At 61.1% G+C, this 24,345-nt stretch overlaps 1 protein-coding gene across 6 annotated transcripts in view; it reads left to right on the plus strand.

Moving 5' to 3' along the window:
- The window catches only part of SRGAP3 (SLIT-ROBO Rho GTPase activating protein 3), a 61,224-nt gene that overhangs the window by 15,927 nt on the left and 20,952 nt on the right, over positions 1-24,345 (plus strand). For 5 of the 6 annotated variants that reach the window (XR_010305136.1, XR_010305137.1, XM_064156130.1 and 2 more), the window contains exons 2-7: positions 12,890-13,082; positions 15,113-15,275; positions 17,310-17,372; positions 19,853-20,038; positions 21,060-21,188; positions 23,837-24,058. Coding sequence is in view for 4 of the 6 variants with exons in the window: in XM_064156130.1 (XP_064012200.1) it covers positions 12,890-13,082; positions 15,113-15,275; positions 17,310-17,372; positions 19,853-20,038; positions 21,060-21,188; positions 23,837-24,058 (956 nt within the window). In the remaining 2 variants the exon portion in view is untranslated. The remainder of the gene's footprint in view (positions 1-12,889; positions 13,083-15,112; positions 15,276-17,309; positions 17,373-19,852; positions 20,039-21,059; positions 21,189-23,836; positions 24,059-24,345) is intronic. The other variant, XM_064156132.1, reaches the window with a different exon arrangement.

Below are 24,345 nucleotides of genomic sequence, written 5' to 3' on the forward strand. Positions count from 1 at the left end.
GTGGCTTTTGTGAGCAGAAGCTGCCTGGAGCCGTGTGCTGCTGGATGCTGATCGAGAGCAGCCGCCCAACAGCAGCCCCTCCTGGTGGCAGGGCTGTGCCCATGGCTGCCTCCTGTCTTGCCCAGGCTGAGCAGAACGTCCCTCTGCCGAGGAAGACACCGAGCTGTGCTTCCTCCATTCCTCCTGTGCACAGCGGATCCAGGCTGAGCCTGCTGGAGCTCTCCTGTGGGTCAGGCTGGCATTTGTGCCATCCTGTGCTAGACCAAGGACCAGAGTCAGGTAGGCTGAAGTGTCCCTGCTTTGCTTAGAGGCTAGGAGGAAGCCAGCATCGCCCCTGGCACCCACTGCTGCTCTATGAATGCTTTTGCTGGCCTTGCTGGGTAGATGTTGGAGTGATGGCTGAAGGGTTCTGCACCTGCAACCTGCTCCTGGAGGTGCACAGATGGGCAGGCAGCAGTGCCAGGGCTGCCTGGCTCATGTGGTTGGCCTGGTGTCCAAGGCAGCCTCTTTGTGGCTGCTGTGGTGGCTGGGTCAGAACGGTGTGGCCTTGGGAGGCCACCTTGTGAAGGGAACCCATCAGCTCTTGGGCCAAGCCTGAGCCTGGGGGGGTGCAGCACAGGGGTACCAAGAGGAGAACTGCTCCAGGGAGGTCAAATGTTCCTTTGAGTGCAGTTGTGTGCCAGGTGAGAGGGGCAGCCACTGGCGCGGCCCTGCACCTGAAACCCCTGACCGAGGCTTTCAGGGCACTGTGGAGCGGCTGGCTGGCAGGCCAGGGGGCTGAGCTGCCCTGCAGGGGCACCTCACCAGGCTGCAGTGCTGGGCAGAAAGTCTTCCTGGAGAAGAATCACAGAATGGGTTGGGGTGGAAGGGACCTTAAAGCTCATCCAGTTCCAAGCTCCTGCCCTGGGCAGGGACACCTCCCACCAGCACAGGTTGCTGAAGGTCTCACCCAGCCTGGCTGTGGTGTCCTGCTGGGTGCTTTGGTTCTCCTTGAAGCAGTGTTCTGGCTTGGGTGGGTGTCAGCAGCCTCTGAGCAAGGTCAGCTTTGTGTCAGCAGGTAGCTGTGAGATGCTTTGATGAAGCTTGGTGTAGAGCTCGTGTTGTAAGAGGGAAACCCAAACCATCCCTCTGCTGAGAACAGCTTTTAAGATCATACAGGCAGGAACTTTAAATCTGAGCAGCTCTGAGCTGTGAGCTTGCTTGCACAGGTGATGGTGCCCAGGCAGGCTCTGCAGGCAGGCTCTGCAGGCAGGCAGCAGGCTGTGCTCCTGCCCACCACTGCCCATCAGCTGTGATTTCCTAGACAGCCACAGCCTGGGAACTGTGTGGGGTTGGTGTCCTGCTGCAGGGCCATAGCCTTTGGAGTGGGGATGCAGGTCCTGCTGCTGGGGTCCAGGCTGTGGCTCCCACCCTTGCAGGTCCGTGGCAGAAGCTATGTTTACAGGGCAGGATTTGGAAATCCATAGAATCAGAGAATGGGTTGGGTTGGGAGGGACCTCCAAAGCTCATCCAGTCCAGCCTCCTGCTATGAGCAGAGTCATCCTCCACTAGAGCAGGTTGCTCAGAGCCTTGAACAGGGCCAGGCACGGGGCCTGGAGTCGCTCCCTAGGCAGCCTGGTGAGTCAGTGGTGAGATCCTGCTGCAGGCCTGGGGCAGCAGCTCTGCTCTGTCCCCCTGCAGTGGGGATGCAGCTTCTTTGTCAGCCTTCAGTGGGTGAGCAAGAGCTGTCAGTGCTGCCAGAACCGAGCCTTGGGTGCTGCTTTGCCTTTATTAGCATGCACTAATTATTCACAGGAGTAATTACCCTGTACCAGCTCGCATCAATTGAGGTTGCTGCTGGGAGGCAGACAGGGGGAGCAGGGAATGGTGGATACCCCTCGGTGAGGCACAGCAGAACGTGGTGGGGCTGTGCAGGAGACGTCGAGCCACAGTCAGGTTTTGCCTCCATCCTGCATCTGTGTGGTTGCTGCCAAATGCCAACTGGTCAGTCTGCTGCTCACCTCAAGGGCGCATTCCTACTCTTCTTCTCAAGAAGAAACAGCCATCAGCTGAGGGGTGGAGAGGAAGATGTGCTATGTCACTGCCACCGGAGAGCTGCTGGCCTGTTCCTGCACACACAGGTTTAGATTCTCAAGTGCTTTTGTTACCAGGGAGTGCAGGAAACCTGTGAGGACAACAAGGTCTTGCTTGTCCCTGGCCACAGGGATGGGCACTGAGGTCCTCTGTCTCCATGGTTCTGATGGGGTGAAGGCTTTGATGGTACAGCTGGCCCTGGGTGCTGGCTTGGGTCACGTCTGTGCAGTGCTGCTCAGTGTTGCTGTCTCCAGATTGCCCTTGGCCTTGCCAGGCTTAGGACTCAGCAGTGGCGATGCAGAGCCTGGTGTCACATGAGGTATGTGGCCTCGGAATCCTTCCCCACTTGCTTTGCTCTGGGGTACAGCTGGGCAGAGGCTGCTCTGGAGGCCAGGCGTGATGTGATGAGATGAGAGTGCCTGGGCAGGCAAGGATCCTGAGTGAGTAATGTGTGCAGAAGGGCAGGAGAAGGCACAGTTAAGCTTAGGTCAGAGGACAGAGTGAGCAGTGGAGTGGAGATGGAGGCTTCCAGGCCACGTGCGTGTTGGAGGAGAAGAAAAGTGACCTTGTGCTGGTTTGGTGCTCGCTGAGCTTCGGCAGCTCCAGCCCCACCGTCTCGGCTTGCTGAGACAAAACTCCTCTGGCTCCCAGGGAGCGTGGAACAGCTCCGGTGCACCACTGCTGCCGGGCTGGGGCTCTGTGGGAGCAGCGCAGAACTCGGGGCAGAGCTGGCTGCGGGGAGGTGCTCTCGAGGTGCACAGTGTGGAGTTAGGTGGCTGCTCTCCTTTGGCTCCTCTGCGTAGCGATGGAAACGCAGAGCTGCTGACTCGGGCTTGGCTTCTGCAGGTGCTGGAGGGGACCTGCGGCCGGGTCCCCCCTCCGCGGGCTTCAGGGCCAGTCTGTGCTGCTGCGTTTCGGCACTGCTTGGGAGGAGAGCTCACAGCAGCAGCTGAGTCCTTAACGCAGCGGAGTTTTAAACCAGAAGATGTAGGATGAGTAGCTGTGGGTGCAGGGTTTGGGGCCTGAGCACCCTCAGGAGGCTCTCAGAGCCAGGGCAGCAGCAAGCAGCAGAGGTGCAGTTTGCTGTGGAACCAAGGAAGTGCCTGCAGGGTGGATCCCATTGAAGTCTTGCCCTAGTAAACAAAGTGGGACATGGAGTCTTGTAATGATTCCTGGCAGGCAGATGAGGGAAAACAGGAGAGGTGCTGGAGAAGACTCTGCTGGGCTCCAGTGAGTGTTGCTTGTTCAGCAGCACTCCTGCCGGGCCAGCAGTGCTTGCAGCAGGTCTGCTGGATGTTGGGAATGGGAGGGTTAAGGGCTTGCTCCCTCGATGCTGCCAGGCACAGAGCACCGGGGCTCCCGGGGGATGAAGGTGGCAGGGAGGGGTGACCGCCGCAGAGCCCCCAGCGTGCCCCGGCGGTGTGCTGCGGCTGGGCAGCCCAGTGGCACACGGGCACGGGAAGCCAAGCACCAAGGGGTGCTGAGGCAGGGAGAGGCCAGATGTGTGCAGGCAGCCTGGCCAGTGCGGCGGAGCAGAGGGAGGCAGCGTGCGGATGGGAGTATTTCTGGCCAGTCCCTCGGGCTGGGAATGTGTTTGCAGCCAGAGGCAGCGGGGGAGAAAGGAAGGGAGCTGTCTGGGCAAGCTGGGGGCTGGGGCTGAGCATGGCCCTGCCGGGCTGCGTTCTGCAGCTGCTCTGGGGGTGCAGCTGGGGAGGGACGAAGGCTGAGCTGTGCTGCGGCTGTGCTGTTCGTTAGGCTCTGCCAGCACCGCAGGGCTGCAGAGGCCAGGCAGCAGCAGGCTGCCTAGAGCTGGCTGGGATCAGGGCAGTGATGTTTCAGTGCCAGCTGCCCTGGCAAAGAGCTCGGGGGGGGGACGACGTGGAGAGTGCAGCTGGTGCAGGGGGCATGGTGTTTGTCTCCTTGGGTGCTTCCCTTCCTGAGAAGCTGCCTTTGGTGCCCCGTGGGCCTTTCTCTGTGGGCTTGGTCTTCTCTTGTTGCCTTTTCAGCAGCAAGGATGTTCACCAGAGCAGTGCCACTGGGCAGGGTGAGGGTTGGTGGCCTTGCAGGTAGGTCCTGCAAGCCCTGCCCTTGGCTGTGGAGGGGGCCTGAGGTTTGCAAGAACGTTTGACAGCTCCCCCATAGGCATGGGGTGGTGGCAGTGTCCACCTGCATGCCAACTGTGTGTCTTTGGGGAGACCTTCTAGTGGGCTTCTGCTACATGAAGGAACTCCAGGACAGCTGAGGAGGGCTTTTGACAAGGGCTGGGAGTGTCAGGACAAGGGACAATGGCTTTGAGTTGGCAGAGGGGAGACTGAGAGTGGAGAGGAGGAAGAAATTCTGGACAGTGAGGGTGGTGAGACACTGGCACAGGCTGCTCAGGGAGGCTGTAGATGTCCTCTCCCTGAGGGTGTTCAAGGCCAGGCTGGAAGTGGCCTTGAGCAGCCTGTGCTGGTGGGAGGTGTCCCTGCCCTTGGCAGGGGATGGAGCTGGATGAGCTTTCAGGTCCCTTCCAACCCATTTATGTGAACCTGTAACTTGGAAATAAAGAGTTCAGGAGCTTCACACTGGAGCTTCCCCTGCTCCCCCTGGCAGCCAGAGGGTAGCACCATGCAGTCTGGTGGGTGGGAAGGGTCCTGATCCTCCTGAACCAGGGAGCGGAGGAGCTGGTGCCAGAGCAGAGCAGGGGCAGCAGTGGTCATGGAGGGCTTGGGCTGAATGTGGGGATGGTCATGGGCACAGTGGATGGTTCAGAGACAGGAGGATGCTGAGGGGTATGGTGCAGCTCTGTGAGGAGCAAAGGCTGAGAGCCCTGGGGCTGAGAGCCTGCAGAAGAGAAGCCCAGAGGGCAGCTGAGCAATGCTGATCAATGTTTCAAGGGTGGGTGGCAGGAGACTTTGTTCAGTGGTGCCCAGGGACAGGACAAGGGGCAGTGGGCATGAACTGGACCATCAGAAGCTCATCTGAACATGAGGAGGAACTTCTTAGTTTAAGAGTGGAGTGCTGGAGGCCTGGAACAGGCTGCCCAGAGGGGCTGTGGAGACTCCATCTCTGGAGAGCTTCCAAACCCACCTGGATGTGCTCCTGTGTGACCTGCTCTAGGTGGCCCTGCCTTGGCAGGAGGGTTGGACTGGGTGATCTCCAGAGGTGTTTCCAGCACCTGCCCTGCTGCAGCTGCAGGGCGTTCTGCCGTGGAGGGTGTTCCTGGCATCGCTGAGTCTCCACACCGGGGTCACAGCTGAAGCCTGAGGGTGTGCAGTGGGGTGGCAGTGGCACGGTGAGGGCTGCCAGTGGCTGCCTTCTCCTGCATGCTCTGGGGCTGGGGCGGGCGATCCATCAGTCTGCACCATCCCCGCAGGCTGCAGCCAGAGCTTATTTTAGCAGAGCAGCAATCAGCAGCAATTAGCAATCTGCCGCGGGGGGAGGCTGCCAGGGAAGCAGGCAGCAGCCCTGCCGCATGCGCCGCGCATGGCACCCCCTGCCTGCGGCTCCCCCCTGCCTGCAGCCGGCACCACCGGGGCTGAGGGCACCCTCCTCAGCCTGGCACTAAGCTGCTGCTGCTGAAACAGAGCTGCTGCAGGTCACCAGCGTGGGGCGTCTGGGCTTCTTGTGAGGTGTCTGGGGTGCGAGGCACAGCCCCACAGGCTGGGCTGGGAGCAGGGCGATGCCAGCAGTGCTGTGCAGGGCACAGCCTGCTCAAGGATGTCCCACCATGCCCGGTGACCCTGGCCTTGGTGGGAATGCCAGAGCTGGGGTGGGCTAGGCAGTGGCTGGCACATTCCAGGTGGCACTGAGTAGGGGTTTGAATAGAGGTGAGATCTGCTATAGGAGAGTAGCAGTTCATAGACTCCAAGAATGGGTTGGAAGGGACCTCAAAGCTCATCCAGTTCCAACCTGCTGCCATAGGCAGCGACACCTCCCACTGGAGCAGGTTGCTCAAGACCTCAGATCTCGATTTGTGTCGCCCTGCCAGGGTGCTGTTGTTACTGCTTTAAACAGGTGGCTCTCTCTGGTTGGCACCTCAGCCAGCCTCCAGCCTCGTGATTTGCCCTGTCTGAAGGGGTGAGAATTCCAAGAGTCACAGTTCTCAGGTCTGAGTGGGAGCAGGAGGGGGGAAGGTGTTGGCTGTGTGAGGTGGTGCTCAGTAGCAGGATCTCTGTGCCCACCCTCCCGGCAGGCCGGCGGCAAGGCAGGGAGAGTCCTCCGGGAGCTCTGCAGGAGCTGTGGCTGTGTGCATGCCCGGGGAGTGCAGCTGGGGGCTGTGTTCTGGAGGACACCGGCAGAGAGCTGGGTTTGGGCAGAGCTGGCGCTGCAGGCAACGTTTTCTGCTCAGGTGCTTCGGGAAGAGGCCACAGCTCCTCGGTGCATATCAGCAGTGTCCCTGCTGCATCGCTTCCTCTGCAGCCCCACGGCCCTTGTGCTGGGGCGGGGCAGGGGCAGTGGCACTCGAGCAGGCTGGAGCTGTGTTTGCATTTGTGGTGTTTGTCTGTGTCTGGCCCACTGGTGAGCAGCTGTGACTGCTGGGGCAGCAGGCAGTGCCCTTTCTGGGGGCGAGGTATGCTCCGTGGCAGGGACTGGTGACTGAGGTGAGGCAAGCAGGGGGAGGGTCTGCCCCTCGTGCTGGCAGCTGCACCATCCAGTGATGGCAGCAGGATGTGTTCTGGCCTCGGCTTGAGCTGACTGCAGCCTGAAATGCGCTCCAGGTGCAGAGCAGCTGATGAGATGGGGATGGTTGTGAAGGACTTGGCTGGCTCCTGCCTGCTGCGGAAAGCCCTTCGCAGGCTGCCTCCCCTCAGCCGCTGCTTTCTTTGCCGGGTGCTGTTGACACAATCCCTCTGCAGGGCGGTGGGAAGGTGCAGCAGGCCCTGCTGCAGCCTGGCACTGAACTAGGTTAGACACAGATCAGCAAATGCTGAGGAGCTGAGCAGCTCCTGGCACCTCGCTGAGCTGTGAGACCTCTCCATGGCTGGACTAAGGAATGCAGGGTGCTGGGGAGGCCTTTTAACGATCCTCTGCTTTATCCCTGTCGGGGCTCAGGGTTGAGTCACAGTCCTGCTGCAGCCCTTTCTTCCTGCCTCTTTGAATGCCTTCTCCTTTGCATCTCAATGGTCCCAGCACGGAGCTCTGCTGACGCCAGCCAGGGGCATTCAGGGTGTCAAAGGCTTCTCCAGCGGCCCGGCAGACAAAGCCTCCTCTGAACTCCGGCCTCAAGCTGGAGGGAGCGGGGCTGGAGCCTCTGGAGCTGCTGCAGCCGGTGCCAGGAGAGCAGCCAGAGGATGGCTTTTCTCTGGGGCAGAACTCACCACCTGCTCGGGGAGGCTTCCTTTTGTCCTTCCCCGGCCGGCACACGGCAGACCTACCTGTCTCCCCCTCAGCGCTTTCATTGGCTCTTAGGGGCTGCTTTCTGCCGCCGGGGACAGAGGAGGAGCGAACCCACTGAGGCCAGCTCCTTCGCCTGCCTGTCCCTTTCCTGCCTGGAAAGCAGCCGGGGATGGAGTTCACCTGGGCAGGGTTCCTGGCTGTGAGGATGAGCTGCTGGTGCAGGCAGAGATGCCCCAAAGACATCCCCAAGGAGGATTGCCAGCAGTGTCTGGATGCTGGAGGCTTGGAATGGATCTCTTCAAAGTGTGCTTTGCTTCAAACCAGCCCAGACAGCCCCAGGTCTGTGTTGCTGTGTGCTTGGATTCCTCCCCCTCCAGTCCCCTCAGTTACCCCTCCCGGAGCATCAGCACAGTGCTGGGTGTGCTGGGCCGTGGAGATTTACAGGCAGCTGTGGGGACAGACGTGGCCAGTTCAGCCCAGGTGGAGCTTGGCCGTAGCTCAGCAGGCAGAGCTGGGCTGCTGAGGGTCCCTGGCTCACAGCATGCTTCATGCTTCTCCTCCCTTTGCTCTCAGCTGGCTGCCCAACCTCACAGAACCTAGGAAGAGGACTAAAGGACAGATTCACCCAAGCTGCTGCCCTCCCTCCTCTCTGCAGGAGGAGATACCTGTGTGCAGCCAGAGTCCAGATGTTCACCCACGCCCTCCCCAGGCGGGGAGCTGGCGATGTGGCTGACCTGCACTGCCAAGCTGTGGCTTACCGCACAGGTCACTGCTGCGGCCAGCCAAGCGCCGGGGGCTGAGATGAGGCAGCAGAAAAGCATCTTCTGATGTTTCCTTTGCTCTGCAGAGAGCAGCCAGCAGCAGTGCTGGCGTTCAGCAGGGTGCAGCAGCAAAGCTGCTGGGAGCAGACACGGCTCCAACGCCTGCCAAGCGAGGTGAGCCTACCTCTGAGCTCTGTGCCAAGGAGACAGAATAACCACCCCAGGTACAGCCACGTGTGGGGGCCTCACAGAAAAGGCCAGGGACACCCTCCAGGGCCTCCCCACCACAGCAGCCCTGTGACAGGCACAGAGAGGAAGGGAAGAGCAGCAGCTTGGGAGAACTTGTCAGGTCCCTGCAGTGCAGGGTGGGCAAAGCAAAGCTGCTGAGTGCCAGCAGTACCCCAGATGCCCGTGGGGAGGGTAGCTCAGAGAGTGCTGCTGTGTGGGCAGGGGAGCTCTGGGCTGTGCTGGGCACTGCTGTGTGCAGACAGGTTCCCGGTGCCCTCTGCCTGTGAGCTGGCTCTGGCTGGGTGCCTGCTGGCCAGGCAGGCTCCTGGGCTGGCCTGGGCACCACGTCCTGCAGTGCTGCCATCCGCACACAGCCCCGGGCTGGCTGCTGCCTCAGCTGAGCTGACTCCTTGTGGGCTTCCTGCCTGCCTGGCTCTGTCTGTAGAATCATGGAATGGCTCAGGCTGGAAGGGAGCTCAGAGCTCATCTCCAACCTCTGCCATGCCCAGGGACACCTCTCAGCCAGACTCAGCTGCTCCAGCCCTCATCCAGCATGGCCTTGAACACCCCCAGGCAAGAGACAGCCACAGCTTCCCTGGGCAGCCTGTGCCAGGCTCTCACCACCCTCACACTCAACAGCTTCTGCCTCAGCTCCACTCTCAGCCTGCTCTGCCTCAGCTCCAAACCATTGCCCTTGGCCTGGCTCAGACCCCCTCAGCACAAGTCCCTCTGCAGCCTTCCTGCAGGATCCCTTCAGCTCTTGGCAGCAGCTCTGAGATGCCTCTGGAGCCTTTTCCTCTGCAGGTTGCAGCCCCCCAGCTCCCTCAGCCTGTGCTCACAGCAGAGCTGCTCCAGCCCTGGCAGCATCTTTGTGGCTTCTCCTGGACCCAGTCTCACAGCTGTGTGTCCTCCTCCTGATGGGGCAGCAGCACTGGAGGCAGCAGCATCCCAGCTGCTGTGTGCTGCTTGCAGCCTGCTGCAGCCAGCAGTGTTTGAAGGGCTGTTACCAGGAGGTCTGGACACGTTCCTACTGCTGCACTGGCCTGGGGTCTGCCTTCAGTGGCCCTGGAGTCATCATGGGGGTGGTTTGGGGTGGACTCCATCCCTGCTTTCCTGAGCCTAGCTAAGTGGTGGGCGAGGGATTCAGGGCTCTCAACTACTCACTGTGACTTTGGGCTTCATTTTTGTTCTCCATGCTTCCTGCCCAAGCTGCTGCTGCTGGGGACCTCAGCTTTGGCACCTGGCTGCTGTGGATCTCTGCCTTCCTCATGCCCCCTCATCGCTGCTGGCCCTTGTGCTGCTGTGAGTTTTGCGTACAGCTGCTGTCTGAGGGGGGCTCTGGGGCACGGTCCCCCCTGCCTGTCCCTGCCATGTCCCAGCCCATGCCCCCGTGTGCAGCACCTGCACCTGAGGCCTGCCTTTGCTTATGGGTTTGTCTGGGTGGGGTTTGTCCACATCTGAATTCACTTCTCTGGTTGGGGAGGGACATTTTGAGTCAGTTTGGAAGTTGATTTAAGAGCTGATTTCCCTTTGCTGCTTTCCCTGGTCAGTGGGCAACATCAGAAGAGCTTTCTGGCTGTGGGAGCACAGCAGCCAAGGGTGCCTCTGCTACCTCTTGTACTCTCCAGCATGCTTCCAGGGCACAGCAGTCTCTTTTCCTGGTGGGGCTGAGCATCTCCAGCACCTTCCAGACAGGCTTAAATGGAGCAGCAGCCTTGCTGCTGGTGGAGTAGTCTCGTGATGGGCACCAGAGGCTGGTGTGGAGTTCTGCTGGGTTTGGAGGCTCCTTTCATCCTTCCAGCTGCAATGTGAAAGGGTTGGGGCAGGTCACCTCTGCTGCCAGCACCTGCTCTTCTCGGGGCAGTGCTCCTCTGCCCTGTGTTCTCACTGCACAAAAGCCACCACGGCAAACTCCGGCAAACTCTGGTTGCTTTGCTGCTCAGATTTGGTGACTTTCATTTGCATCTTGAATATTGCTGTGAAAGAGGACAAAGGGAGGAGTGCCGGAGCTACCCGAAGGGGAGGATGCCTCTGCTTGGCGACTGCTGCAAGTAGCCATCTGGAAATGGATTTTTTCTTCATGGCTTGGTTGCTTTTTTCCCTTCAGGCAGGGTGGGGAGCCCATGAGGAGCTCCAGGCTTGCAGGGGAGCCAGAGCTTGGCTACAGCCCCCAGGAGTGAGGGGTGAACGAGCAGGGATGGGGCAGGCTGCAGAAACCAGCTGGGTTAGCAGCAAGCCCAGCGTGGTGCTTTCCTGACCCTGCCTGCCCTGGTGAGTCAGGGCTTGCACAGTGCCTCCATGCGTCGCCTCCCCAGGGACGCTGCCCTCAGGGCCCCCCAGGCTTCCTCCAGGGCGGGGGGTTCTCGGGAGGGCAGGAGACACCCAGGTCAGGATCTGATCTCGTACTTGCAGTTCCCTTTCTCGTGGTTGTGAATTGAGAGGTTGTGTTACAGCCTGGGCAGCAACGACCGGGGGGGCTCTGAGGCAAAACTGGGGCTGCTTCCTGGCATTGCCTCTGGTCTGGCTGTGTTTGGGCTGGGCTGGCTCCCGAGGAGCTCCCCTGGGCTGGGATTAGAACTGAGCCCTCCTAGGCTGTGGATTAAAGGCACACAGGAGCTTCCCCTGAAAAGCAGCAGTGTCGCTGGGCTGCTCTCAGCCTGGCAGCAGCCTCCGCCTGCTCCGATGTCTCTCTTTGCCCTTGACCCCACCCCTCCCCGCGCAGAGCGGAGCTGTCCCTGTCTCTGCCTCCTGCTTGTGCCCAGGGAGGAGGACGACTCTAGAAGCTTTCATTCCGTTGCCAGAGAAACCTCTGCCTTTGTCTGTCACTGTCTGAGCAGCTGGAGCCGGGGGAGCTGGGGAGGGGGTGGTGTGCAGGACCCCCAGCGCCGTGAGGAGGGGGAGGGTTCTCATTTGTGGGGGGTCCAGCTGTGGACTAGCTGGTGGGGCTGGGCCATGTGGGGCTCCCAGCCCCACGGCTGTGCTGGCTGCAGCACTGCTGCATGCCCATTTAGGCTGTGCCCCTCCTGGCGCAGAGCTGGCTCCTGTGGTGCCTCACGCTGCAGCCTGAGCTCCGCAGGCTTCTCCCCCTGCCCTTCGGCACCGCTGGCCGGCTGGAGCGCACTGGCTTGCTCTAACAAAGCCCATCCTGAGCTCCTGGTGCCTTGTCCTTACGTGAGCTCTGCAGCCTGCCCAGGAGCTCGTCCTGCCCTGGCACAGTCACCCCTCTGCTGCGAGCTGGCTTTGCAGGGAGCCAGCTGAGCCACGTGGAGCTGCGGGGCTGGGAGCAGCCTGCTGAGGGGACAGCAGACGCAAGTGCCTCTGCTCCTCTCCGGTGCCACTTGGGCCTCGGGTGGCAGAGGCAGAAGCAGCAGCAGATGTAGTTGTGAACCATTTAGAGAGTCACAGAGTGGGCTGGGCAGAAGGGACCTTAAAGCTCATCCAGTTTTAACCCCTGCCTGGCCTGGAACACCTCCACTGCACCTTCTGCTGCTCAGCCTGGGGTTGTTCACTCTTAATGGTTCACAACTAGGCTTGGTTTAGATGTTTGCTGTTTGTAAGGAAAGGCATTTCCAGAGCAGCAGGATCGGCACTGCCCTGCTGCTGGGGGTGGTTTCCAGTGTGGCTGATGGAGCATGGCCCTTGCCAGCACCTGGGGACAGGAGCCTTGCAGCCCGGGGGTGCTGCAGAGAACTCACTTGCAGAGCAGCTCGCTCACTGCCAGAGGATGCAATCCCAGTGCCACCGGGGCTGGGGCAGTCCTGCCAGGCTCTCGGCTGGGCTGGGGCTTCCGCATGGAAATGCCTGGGATCCAGGGATTCTGCTGCCCTGCAGCATATGAACTGTGTGCAGACAGAGGGTCACAAACCCCACAGTAAGAGTGGGCAGCACAGGCAGGGCAGTCAGTACCGATCCCTGTTGGACTCTGCTGAATGCCCTCGGGCAAAGACTGTGGCACCTGTGGGTTGTCTGCCACAGCAGCTGAAGGGCCTAAAGCCTGAGGGGTGCTGTGAGCTGGAGTCTGCAAGGGCTGAAGGACCATAGAAGCCTTTGAGCCAAAGGCGAGTTTGATTTGCAGTTAGCCCAGCAGCGCTGGGGGTGACAGGAGTTGGCATTTCCAGGGCAGCTTCCCTCAGGTCATGGTCAGCCCTCGGTGAGTGCTCAGATGGCTGCTTGTCAGGGAAGGAGAGGCTGGGGGAACCCGAGGCAGCCAGGAGCTCCGTGCCAGGGTGGTAGCAGCAGCATTCTCCAGTTCCAGGAGGCAGTGGCACGGCTCCCAGGGCTGCTGTCTGTGCACTTATGCTGTGTGACCAAGAACCGGCTCCCGAGGTGAGTCAGGGCAGGAAATCCCCCGGCTCTGGTCTGGGGGAGGCATCCATCGGCTCTAGGCAGCCCGGGATGCCCCTGTGGGGCACGGGAGCCCACTCTGGTCGTGCCTGCCTGGAGGCCGGGAGGGGACAGCCCCCGTTGGGCACCGCCGCTGACCCTGTCCTTCCTGTGTGTGCCCGCAGAGATCCGCAGCCAGCTGGTGGAGCAGTTCAAATGCCTGGAGCAGCAGTCGGAGTCGCGGCTGCAGCTGCTGCAGGACCTGCAGGAGTTCTTCCGCAGGAAGGCGGAGATCGAGCTGGAGTACTCGCGCAGCCTGGAGAAGCTGGCCGAGCGCTTCTCCTCCAAGGTCCGCGGCTCCCGGGAGCACCACTTCAGGTGAGCTGCTGCCGCCAGCCGGGGCACACGGGCCTCCCTCGCCATGGGTGCCCCCTCCCTGCAGCTCTTAGCACCAGCCTGGAGGAGGCCCTGAGCAGCCTGAGCTGGTGGAGCTGTCCCTGCCCATGGCAGAGATTGGCACCGGATCACAGCTCACAGGATGTCAGGGATGGAAGGGACCCAAAGGGATCATCCTGCCCAACCCCCCTGCCAGAGCAGGACCTTACAGTCTGGCTCAGGGCACACAGGAACACATCCAGACAGGCCTGGAAAGGCTCCAGAGAAGGAGACTCCACAACCTCTCTGGGCAGCCTGTGCCAGGGCTCTGGGACCCTTCCAGTCAAGAAGTTCCCTCTTGTATTGAGCTGAACCTCCTGTGCTGCAGCTTCCATCCACTGATGCTTGTGCTATGCCAGGGAGCAGTGAGCAGAGCCTGTCCCCTCCTGACCCCCAGCCCTCAGATAGTTACAGACATTGATTCAATCCCCTCTCAGTCTTTAATAAATGGATGATCTTCAAGGTACCTTCCAACCCACTCCAGGAGTCTGTGAACCACCTGGCAATGCCTTATCCCAGGACTTCCACCCCACCAGCACTGACCTGTGCTGCCCAAATCAAGTGACCTCTCTGAGCAGTGCAAGCTGGACAGGAATCAGGGGCTGGAAAGGGGGCAGGCTCCCTGGGTCTATTTGAAGAGCCTCAACTCAGGCCCTGCCTCAGTGGCCCAGACAATGCTGGGTCCAGCTACAGGCCCTGGCTGCTTTAGGCAGCCCTGCCCTAAGCTCTCAGGGACTGCACACAGAGGCAGCCTGGGGCTTGGAAGCAGCCCCTGGAGGCCTCCTGGGCTGTAGGGTTTGCAGGGCTGTCTGTCTGCTTTCTCTGCACACAGCCCAGGGGTGCTGGAGCTTGGCACACACAGAGGGCAAATACTATGAAACAAAGCTTAGCAGGAGGCAGCAGGAGCTGGGTGGGGGAGCTGTGTGCAGCTCTGCCTGCTGCGGGCAGCTGTACAGCCCTGGCTGTGCGCAGGTGCTCCAGGGCAGCCTCTCTCCAGCCCAGCTGCGCTGCCAAGCAGGAGCAGTGGCAGGGAGCCGCCAGCTCCCTCTGGGTGCTGAGATGAGCATCCAGGGTAGCTGAGTTCCAACCAGCCGTGAAGTGTTTGCTGAAGCTTCCCTCAGAAGAGTTGCTCTGCTCAGCCTTGGCTTTCAGGCGAGTCAGGGGCTCGGGATGCCCCTTGATGGGGTGTCAATGGGCATGAGCTGGATCTGAGGATGCCCTGAGTCTTCTGGGGACTCTCCAAGTCACTCACCCCAGTGCCTGCTGCCTCTGCAGTGGGACTTGGGGGAAGGCTGTAGTGAGTGCCCATGGTGCACAGGGTGTCTGTGCTGTGCACAAGGCACCTCCTGGCCACTGTGGAACATGTTGTGCAGCACTCTTTGGTGGCACAGCAGTTGGCATGGCTCCTGAAAGGGGAGTGCAGCTCTTTGAGCAGTGCAGAGCTGGGAAAGCAGCAGAGCTGGCTGCCTGGGGAGCGTTGGGAGGGGTTGCCAGGGATGTAGAATTATTGAATCAGTCAGGGCTGGAAGGCACCACAAGGATCAGCCAGTTCCAACCCCCATGCCATGGCCAGGGACACTCTACCCTAGAGCAGGCTGCCCACAGCCTCATCCAGCCTGGCCTTAAACAGCTCCAGGGATGGGAACTCAACCACCTCCCTGGGCAACCCCTGCCAGGCTCTCACCACTCATGCTCAACAACTTCCTCCTCACCTCCAGGTTGACTCTCCCCACCTCCAGCTTTGCTCCATCCTCCCAGCCCTGTCACTCCCTGAGAGCCTAAAAAGTCCCTCCCAGCTTTTTTGTAGCCCCCTTCAGCTCCTGGAAGGATCTCTCTTCTCCTGTGCCATCTGCCAGTGGTCTGGGAGGGGTCCGGCTGGGGGTCCGCAGCAGCTGGCAGCGCGGAGGTGCTGCGGTGCCCTGCCCCGTGGACTCGCTGCCCTGACCTGCCCGCTTGCTGTCCCCCGTGCCCAGGAAGGAGCAGCAGCTGCTGTCCCCTGTCAACTGCTGGTACCTGGTGCTGACGCAGACGCGGCGCGAGAGCCGCGACCATGCCACGCTCAATGACATCCTGCTCAACAACGTCAGCGTGCGCCTGGCGCAGGTGGCCGACGACGTCGTCAGGCTCTTCAAGAAGGTGGGCAGGGGCCGGGGTCTGCTCCAGGCGGGGCACAGCCCTCCTGCTGGGCTTCGCATTAGTGTGCCCCCGGGGGCTTCACAGGCGCGCTAAAAGGCAGCGCTGGGACGTGGAGGAGGGGAGCAGGATGCCCTCTGGGCTTCCCCCACCACCCAGGGAGAGAAGAGAGGGCTCTGGGCTCTGGGCAGGGAGTGACACAGTAGGGCAGGCCGAGCTGCTCCCTGTGATTGCAGTCCTGCAGGGCCTGAGACCCACTTGGCAGACCCTACCTTGCATCACTCGGGTTATGGGCACACCTCGGGGGCAGCCTGCGTTTGGTAGCTCCTCTGTGCTGCCTTAGGGAGCTTTGGAGCCCAGCTTGTGAGTGCTGCTGCCTCCGGGAAGGGCGAGGGACTGGGGCTGCAGGTACTTGGCATCTTCTGCTAATTGGCATCTTCTTGGCACCTCACCCATGTAAGAATGGGAGCAGCACATCAGGTGGGGCTTTGGAATCATGGAGTCCTAGAATGGTTTGGGTTGGAAGGGACCCTAAAGCTCATCCAGTGCTAACCCCTGCCAAGGGCAGGGACACCTCCCACTAGCCCAGGCTGATCAAGGCCTCATCCAGCCTGGCATTGAACACCTCCAGGGAGGGAGCATCCAAGCCTCCCTGGGCAGCCTGTGCCAGTGTCTCCCCACCCTTCCTCTCAAGAATTTCTCCAGTCTAAGCTGGGCTCTTGCAGAGTGCCTGAGCCTGGCTCCCAGCTGACCCCTAGCCACTGGTGCTCGCTGGGCACAAGGTGCTGCTGCCCTGCGGTCCTGCTGCCCCCCCTGGCCTTTCACCTCTGACTTGTTCTGAGGCCGAACTTCAAGGCTGTGGTGCAGCTGCGCTGAGCAGAGTTGCCCGTGTGGTGCGCTGCTGCAGGCAGCCAGCCCAGCAGCTGCGGGACGTTGCCTTGCCTGTGTGCACGACCCGGGGAGCTATTTGTGGCAATGGGCAGGAAGTGCCCTGGGGTTGGTCTGGGGTTGCTGGCAGGGGGTGGTGCCTATACTTAGCTCAAAGGCTCCTCAGGCTGTAATCAGCACTTGCTGGGCCGGAGAGATTTGGGCTGTAGTTAGGGAGGCAGTGGCTGCACAGCTGCAGCAGCAGGCAGCTGCTGGGCTCCTGCAGGAGGTGATCGGTCTGCAGCCAGCCTCAGCTCTTAGCAGCTGCCCGAGACCTGCCGTGAGAGGTGGGCACCTGCCCTGGCTTCCTCCTGCCTGTCATCAGAAGAGGAAGCACCGAGTGGTGATGAGGGAGAGCAGGCAGGGTGCAGGGGGAGGGTGCCACGAGCTCCTGTGCTGGCAGAGCTTCCTCCTCGGGTGGGCAGCTGTGTTATGTAAGCAGTGAGGCTGTTTCGTAACCAGACCCTCCCTGGGGAGATGCTGCAGACCCCCGGGCCAGGGGGGTGAAACAGCTTCCATGGGGCAGTGTGGTGTCAGTAGAGCTCCTGGGGCACCTCTCGTCTCGGGGCTGTTCTGCTTTGAAAAACACCACCTGGGATGAATGTGTGCCTGGGGTTGGTCACTGCAGGGCACAGCAGTGCCAGTGTCCCACTTGGCAGCGGGCAAAGCTCTCAGGGGATGGAGGTGTTTGAGGTGGAGCCAGTTGGGCTATCAAGGTCCTCCTGCTCCACTGGCAGGAGAAGAACCCTGCAGGCAGGAGAGGGCTGGATTTGCTCTCAGGGAGGTGGGTGGGAAAGACTCCGTTGGGGGTCAGCAGCATTTGTGTGGGCACAGGGCTGGAGGGGCTGGGGCAAGGACTTTGCTTTGTCAGCATCAGGTTGGTCACTTGGGCTAAGGAAAGAGAAGACCTCTCTGCTTCCCTGTCCTACCACCTGCCCAGTGCCCCCAGACTGTGCCTTCTGCTGGTGCCATGCACTCTGGCAGCACTGGAGAGCTTCCATGGACCTTTGGTCAGCCACTTGGGAAGAATCTCATCACCTCTTCTGCTACCTGCAGTGCATGGAGGTGCTGCACTGTGACAGTCCCCACTCTGCTGCTTTTGTCTTGCAGAGCAAGGAGATTGGCCTGCAGATGCATGAAGAGCTCCTGAAGGTCACCAATGAGCTCTACACGGTGAGTAGGGAGCTGCCTCTGCCCAGCCTGCCAGGCCTTGGCTGCAGCAAAGTGTCTGCTGGGCTTGGGGGGCTCTGCTCCTCCTGCCTTTGCTGAGTGTCCCACTCCTCACCAATGTGCTGGCAGCAGAGGAGGAGCTCCCAGGGGCCTGCTGTGGACACCATGCCCTGGCAGTGCCTTGTGGCACAGAGCTGTACCACTTGGGTGTGAGTGGAGGTGGCTGAGGCATGGCCCAGGGCGTTCCCTGCTGTCCGTAATGCTCTCACCTGCTGGGCCTTCAGCACCACCTTGTCTTCAGACCCAGCTCAGCCTTCCCATGATTGCTGCTTTCTCCTAGGTGCTAAAAGCTCCAAAGTCATTCTTGCAGTTGGCAGTGCCAGTCTGTGAGTGAAACCTGGCTGGCTCACCTGAGCCTGGTGGCCTGGAGACAGTGGCAGAGCATGGCCCTGCTGGGGAGCACATTAAGCTTTTGGCTCTGGTGTGCTCAGCTGCTCCTGCCTGCTCCAAGGGCACCGTGGCTGGGGGCTGTTAGCAGGGCACAGGCTTTGCCAGCAGGGCAGCAGCAGCCTCTGCTCCTCCTGCCTTGGTTTAGCAGTCTGGGGTCTGTCCCGTGGTGGGGCACAGAGCCCAGGCAATTGCTCTGCTGCTGTCTCCTGCTGGTCAGGAAGGCTGCAGTGGGCTCAGCACCCCCAGCAGAGCAGCAGGGATACTGCTGGAAGATTCTGCCAGGCACCTTTCTCTGCCAGCTTTGGTTTGTGTGGGAGCTGCCCTGTGGGTGGACAGCCAGGGCGGGGCAAAGGGCCTGGGTGAGGTTTGGGTGTGCATCGCTGCTGGCTGAAGGTCACAGGCCGTGGGGGTGACTAATGAAGATTAATTACAGCAGCATGGGAGGTGCAAGACCAGAGAGCACTACCTGTGTGCTCCCAGGCCAGGCACAGCACCTCAGGGACACCTTAGGCCAGGCTGAGGATCAGAAGGGTGCTGAGGTCTCAAGTGCCTGTGGTGCCAAGCAGGAACATGCAGAGTAATTCTGCTCCCCACTGTGGGGGTGGGTGCTGGGGGAGCCTCTCTCGCTGCAGCCCAGCTGAACTGCATGACCTCTGCACCTTCTCTGAGGTGTTCACAACAAGATGGAGCAGGTGAGGATGAGGAGGGCTCAGCCAAGCCCTCTAGTGTCGTCTCCTTGGGGACCCCCCAGAAGCTGTCTGTTCTCTCTCTGTGTCCTGTGATGCTGGCTGCAGGAGCTGTAGGCTGAGCTGTGTGGCTCCAGCCTGTGCTGGATGTGCAGGGTGGTGAAGTGGAGCAGCTCAGAAGCCAGACTCCAGCCCCTGCTGTTCCCTGCAGTTGCCTCAGACTGTAGCTGCCAGGCTGGCACCTTGGTGCAGGCTGGTGGCACTGGGCTGCAGCTGACACTGGTGCCCGACAGGAGCAGGGGTCAGAGGTTCAGCCCAGCCTCATCCAGCTGAAGCACAGCCAGGAAAACTGCACTGCCTTCAGCAGGCTTGTGCAGAGCCTCTGCTCCCCGGGGCCCTGCTCTTCTAACTACTTGAGGCATGAACCCCCCCAGCCTGGCCTGGCCCCATTGCTGTGGTGCCAGAAGCTCTGCCTGAGACCTTCAGGTCTTCCTCAGGAGCTCTGCCTGAGATCTTCAGCATGATGTCAGGCATCTCCTGCCTTGTCAAGACAATGTGAAAGCAAACATCCAGAGCCTGAGGGCATATGATAGGAGGGGACAAGGTGACTAAAGGCATCAAGGGAGAAGAGCAGATGTGCTCTTCTTGCCAGCTCCCTCGAAGCCATCAGTGTGCCCTGGGGGTGTTGTATCTGAAGAGGAAGGCTGTGGCAGAAGCTGTGCCTGTGGAGGCTTTCCTGGCCCTGGCTCAGCATCCATTCAGAGCTTGGCTTTAAAGGCCGAGGTGTTGCTGCAGCCCACCCTGGCAGTGCCCGTGCCTGCCACAGCAGCAGGAGGAGCAGTGAGTGGTGGCAGGAGACAAACTCCCGCCTGGCAACCATAGCTCTCCTGCCGTCAAGATGGGCGCACTGCCAGGGTGGCAGAGCAGGGGTTAAGTTGCTGGGTCGGCTTAGCAAGTGCAAGCTTAAGGCTGGGTCAAAAGGGGCTTCGGGTTGCCTTTGGCCTCCTCCCAGTCTCTTGTCCTGCAGCCTCTTACCCCAGCTGCAGAGCACTGGGAGCCGTTTCTCATTTCTCTCACACATGGAGCTCTTTGGCCAGGGCATGCCAGAGGAGCCTCTCTGCCTGGCACTGGGTGAAAGGACAGCTCTAGAGCAGCCCTGTGCCAGGTGAGAACAGGGCCAGCGATGAGATCAGATTTATGGGCTCTAGTTTCTCCCTCTGTTGTCCCGAACGCCACCGTGGCCTCGGCCAGCCCTGGAGGGCTGCGGCTGCTGCAGGCTGCCACAGCGTAGCGCTGCTGCCCGAGCTGCCCGCGGGGCAGGCGACTCAGAGGCTGCTCCTTCCTCAGGTGATGAAGACCTACCACATGTACCATGCCGAGAGCATCAGCGCCGAGAGCAAGCTGAAGGAGGCGGAGAAGCAGGAGGAGAAGCAGTTCAACAAGGCAGGGGACATCAGCGTCAACCTGCTGCGGCACGAGGAGCGGCCCCAGCGCAGGAGCTCCGTCAAGAAGATTGAGAAGATGAAGGAGAAGGTGAGGGCAGGGCAGGGCAGCCAGGCTGGGGTCAAGCTCGGGAGGCTCTCTGTGTTCTGGGCCCTGCTGTTTGCCACCAGCTGCCGATTTGGCCAGAAGGGCACTTGGAGCACTGTGGCTGTCCTGAGGTCCCTGCCAGGGGCAGGCAAAGGGCTGGGTCTGCAGAGCAGCAGAGCTGCTGCCTGCACAGCCTGGTGGCTCCAGCCAGATGAAACACTCCAGTCCAGCTCCAGCACACCCTCCAGAGCTCTCCTCTTCGTTTTGGAGAGCAAGCAATAGCTTCCCCAGGCAGGACCTGCCTGCCGTGCTAAGCCAGCCTGGGCTAGCAGCAGCAGGAGTGGAAAGGGTTAACCTCCTGTGCTCACCCTTCGGGCCAAAGGCCCCAGGCCCCAGCACATCTGTTCTGCTGAAGCCTTCTGTGAGCCAGGTCCTGCTCTCCAGTTCACAGCCTGGGCCCCTGGGCCAGTTCTGCTTGGGTCCAGCTGTGTGGATCTGGTTCAGATCCAAATGTGTGTCAGCATTCCTGGGGGAGCATCTGGCCCTCTGAGGGGTGCCAGAACCTCCCAGGTGCACAGCTGGAGAGGGTGCAGCTGTGCACAACGATGGCTGATGGTCCCAGGAATGCTCTGATATCATCTCCAGCCTGGCGCAGGTACCCACAGCGATTTCACCACCACTGTGGTGCTGTGGGGCCCTGCTGCAAGGGCAGCTGTGAGAACAGCATCCCATCTTCTCCGGGGAGGAAGCCCTGTGCTTGGAGAGAGCTGAGCACTGGAACAGGTTGCCCAGGGAGGCTGTGGATGGCCCCTCCCTGGAGGTGTTCAAGGCCTTGAGCAAGCCGTGCTGGTGGGAGGTGTCCCTGCCCATCGCAGGGGTTGGCACTGGATGAGCTTTCAGTTCTCTTCCAGTCCAACCCATTCTGTGATTCTCTCAGTCTCTGAACCTTTGAAGGTCCCTTCCAGCCCCCTGTGGTCCCTTCAGCCTCTGCCCTGTGCCCCGACGCTGTGTTTTGCTTCCTCAGAGGCAGGCCAAGTACTCTGAGAACAAGCTGAAGTGCACCAAGGCCAGGAATGACTACCTGCTGAACCTGGCCGCTGCCAACGCCGCCGTCAGCAAGTACTACATCCACGACGTCTCCGACCTCATCGACGTGAGTGCCGCTGCCCTCCCCCGCTGCCCACCCCTGCTGCCCACCCCGCTGCCCTCCCCACTGCCCTCCCCGCTGAAGCTGTCTGTCTGTCCCTCCTGCTGGCACTTCTGCTAGTCCTGAGGGGAGGGAGCAGCTCTGCCCACTTCTGGGCAATGCCTGAAGGTCACTGCTGGAGTGTGGAGTGGTTTGAGCTCCTCTCTCTTCCACCTGGCTTTGTGTTAAACGTTTTCTGTCTCAGCCCACTGCTGTCCCCAAGTTGGGGTCACTGCGGTGGGTCACTGCGATGTGCTGGGGTCACTGCGGTGCGCTGGGGTCACTGTGCTGGGGTCACTGCGGTGCACTGGAGTCACTGTGATGTGCTGGGGTCACTGCAGTGTGCTGGGGTCGCTGTGCTGGGGTCACTGTGATGTGCTGGGGTCACTGCAGTGCACTGGGGTCAATACACTGGGGTCGCTGTGGTGTGCTGGGGTCACTGCAGTGCACTGGGGTCAATACACTGGAGTCGCTGTGGTGTGCTGGGGTCGCTGCGCTGGGGTCACTGCAGTGCACTGGGGTCAATACACTGGGGTCACTGTGGTGTGCTGGGGTCACTGCAGTGCACTGGAGTCGCTGTGCTGGGGTCACTGCAGTGCACTGGGGTCGCTGCGCTGGGGTCACTGCACTGGGTGTCCTGGCCAGCAGTGAGCTGCTGCAGCCCCAGCCCCTCCTCTGGGGCCGCCCTGCGGTGGGTGCTGTGCTGCAGACACGTCTGTGGCTGCCTGCATGGCGTTCTTGTGCCCAGCAGCCTGCTGGAGCTGCAGGGTGTGGGGCTGCTGCTGCAGCTGCCTGCAGCCCTTGCAGGGTGTTCCTAGCCCTGCCGAACTGACATCCAAGGCTTTGGCTCACCGGATGAAAGGGCAGGGGGGGCTGAGTGGGAGCTCTGATTTATTTGCCATCAAAGGGATGAGAGGGGTGAGAAAATGCCCTTGGGGCTGGAGCTGGCAGCAGGGGGGTGAAGGCTTTTGAGGTTTTGCTTTCTCTCGTTGCGTTTTCTTTTCCTCTCCTCCTTGTGTGTTCCTTATGGAATTTCATGGAGGTCTCTGTAGGTTTTGTAGTCAAGTGGCAATAATGGCCTGGAACTGTGCCAGGGGAGGCTTAGGCTGGAGGTCGCGAACAATTTCTGTGCTGCAGGAGTGGTCAAGGACTGGCACAGGCTGCCCAGGGAGGTGGTGGAGTCCCCATCCCTGGAGGTGTGCGAGGCTTTGGTTCCTGGAGCTGCAGGAGGAGGTTTTGTGTCCTGGCACAGCCCCACAGCTCTAGGGGGAGGTTTTGTGCCCTGGCACAGCCCCACAGCTCTAGGGGGAGGTTTTGCGCCCTGGCACAGCTCCATAGCTCTAGGGGGAGGTTTTGTGCCCTGGCACAGCCCCACAGCTCTGTGCCAGGCCCTGCTGCCTGCGTTTCCAGCAGGGCACCTGGTGGGCTGTGCCCATTCCATGGCTCCTGCAGAACCCCTCAGTGCTCCCTGGGTGCTTTCACTGCTGCAGAAGACAGGAGCAGGGGGCTCGGCTCTGTATCTGCCAGAGCAGAGCCTGTGGCAGGGTCACTGCTGCGTGCAGCCCAGCCCCAGCACAGCTCCCAGCCTGACTTGATCCGAGCTGAGAGTTGTCTCTTCAGGTTGGCAGGGAGCAGGAGATGGCTTCTGTGGTTGGGGCTCTCGTGGCAGTGGCTGAGGTTCCATCTTTCACCTCGAGTCCACCAGCACAGGGTCTGATGCAGATCCCTTCCCGTGCCCTGCTGCCTCAGCGTGGCGGTGCCTGGGGTGCTGCGGAGCCGCTGGAGGTGCCTCTGAAACGCCAGCCAGGCGTTCTGTTTGGGGCCCTCCAAGTGCCACCAGCAATCTTCTCTGCAGCTCTGTGCTGTGCTGCTGGTCCTGGCGGTGGTGCTGGTGGGACAGCACCGGGGTGGAAGCTGCCCCTGTGGTGTGGCTTTGGTTGCAGCTCAGGCGCTGGAGATTTCCCGCTCCCTCCTCCATCTGCGTGGCAGCAAAGCATCCAAAGGTGTGCGGTGTGAGATGAGTTCTGTGCCAGGCAGGGGTCTCACATGGTCCCTCTGGTTCTCCCCTGGAGGTATCCCTGTGACCCCCAGCCCTCTTTGCCTGGGACATCTCTGCCCATGATGTCTGAAGCCTTCAGACAGTGAGCTGGTGCAGGCCAGGGTGTGCCATGGCATGTCCATCCCCCAGCTGTACCCATGCTGCCTGGAGGGAGTGCCCTGGGGCTGTGGAGCTCCTCATAGAGGGTAAAGCCAGAGTCACAGAACCAGACAATCACTCTGATTGGAGGAGATCTTTGAGATCAGACATCCCTTACCCAGTGCTGCCAAGTCACCTCTAAGCATGGCCCTCAGCACCACATCACAGTTGTGACACCCCTCCAGGGATGGGGACCCCAGCACTGCCCTGGGCAGGGACACCTCCAGCTGGATCAGGCTGCCCAGGTGCCTTGGTGCCTCTCCTCCCTCGGCCCTCTTTCTCGTTGCCTTGAATGGCTCTGCCGAGCAGCGTCAGCTGCCCCTGGTGCTGCTCTGGACGCACAGCTCCTTGGGGTGCCTCTCGCCCCCCCTGCAGAACAAGGAAGGGCATGACCAGGCCCTTCCTCGGTGTCCCTCAGTGCTGTGACCTGGGCTTCCATGCCAGCCTGGCTCGGACCTTCCGGACCTACCTGTCGGCCGAGTACAACCTGGAGACATCTCGGCACGAGGGGCTGGACCTGCTGGAGAGCGCCGTGGACAGCCTGGACGCGCGCAGCGACAAGCACACGCTGATGGACCTCTGCAACCAGGTCTTCTGCCCCCCGCTCAAGTTCGAGTTCCAGCCCCACATGGGCGATGAGGTACTGGCTCACAGCCCCCTCGTGCCAGCCTGCCAGGTACCCCCGGGCTGCGCCGCCCCCAGCTCTCTAGGGCGTGCTGGCCTGGCACCCTGGCAAGGCATCGGTGACTGCAGCGTGGGGCACTCCACCACTGCCCCACGAGAGGATGCCATTGTATTGTACCCACCTTGGGGGGCTCCAGAGGTGCCTGGGCAGGCTCCCTCCTGCTCTTCAGCCCAGCCAAAGCAATTCTGAGCCCTTCCCCCTGTGCTGCCCTAGGCTGCTGGTGGCATTTCCTCTTTTAAGGG

The sequence above is a fragment of the Pogoniulus pusillus genome, chromosome 16 (assembly GCF_015220805.1).
Source record: "Pogoniulus pusillus isolate bPogPus1 chromosome 16, bPogPus1.pri, whole genome shotgun sequence".
Classification (NCBI taxonomy): Eukaryota; Metazoa; Chordata; class Aves; order Piciformes; family Lybiidae; genus Pogoniulus; species Pogoniulus pusillus.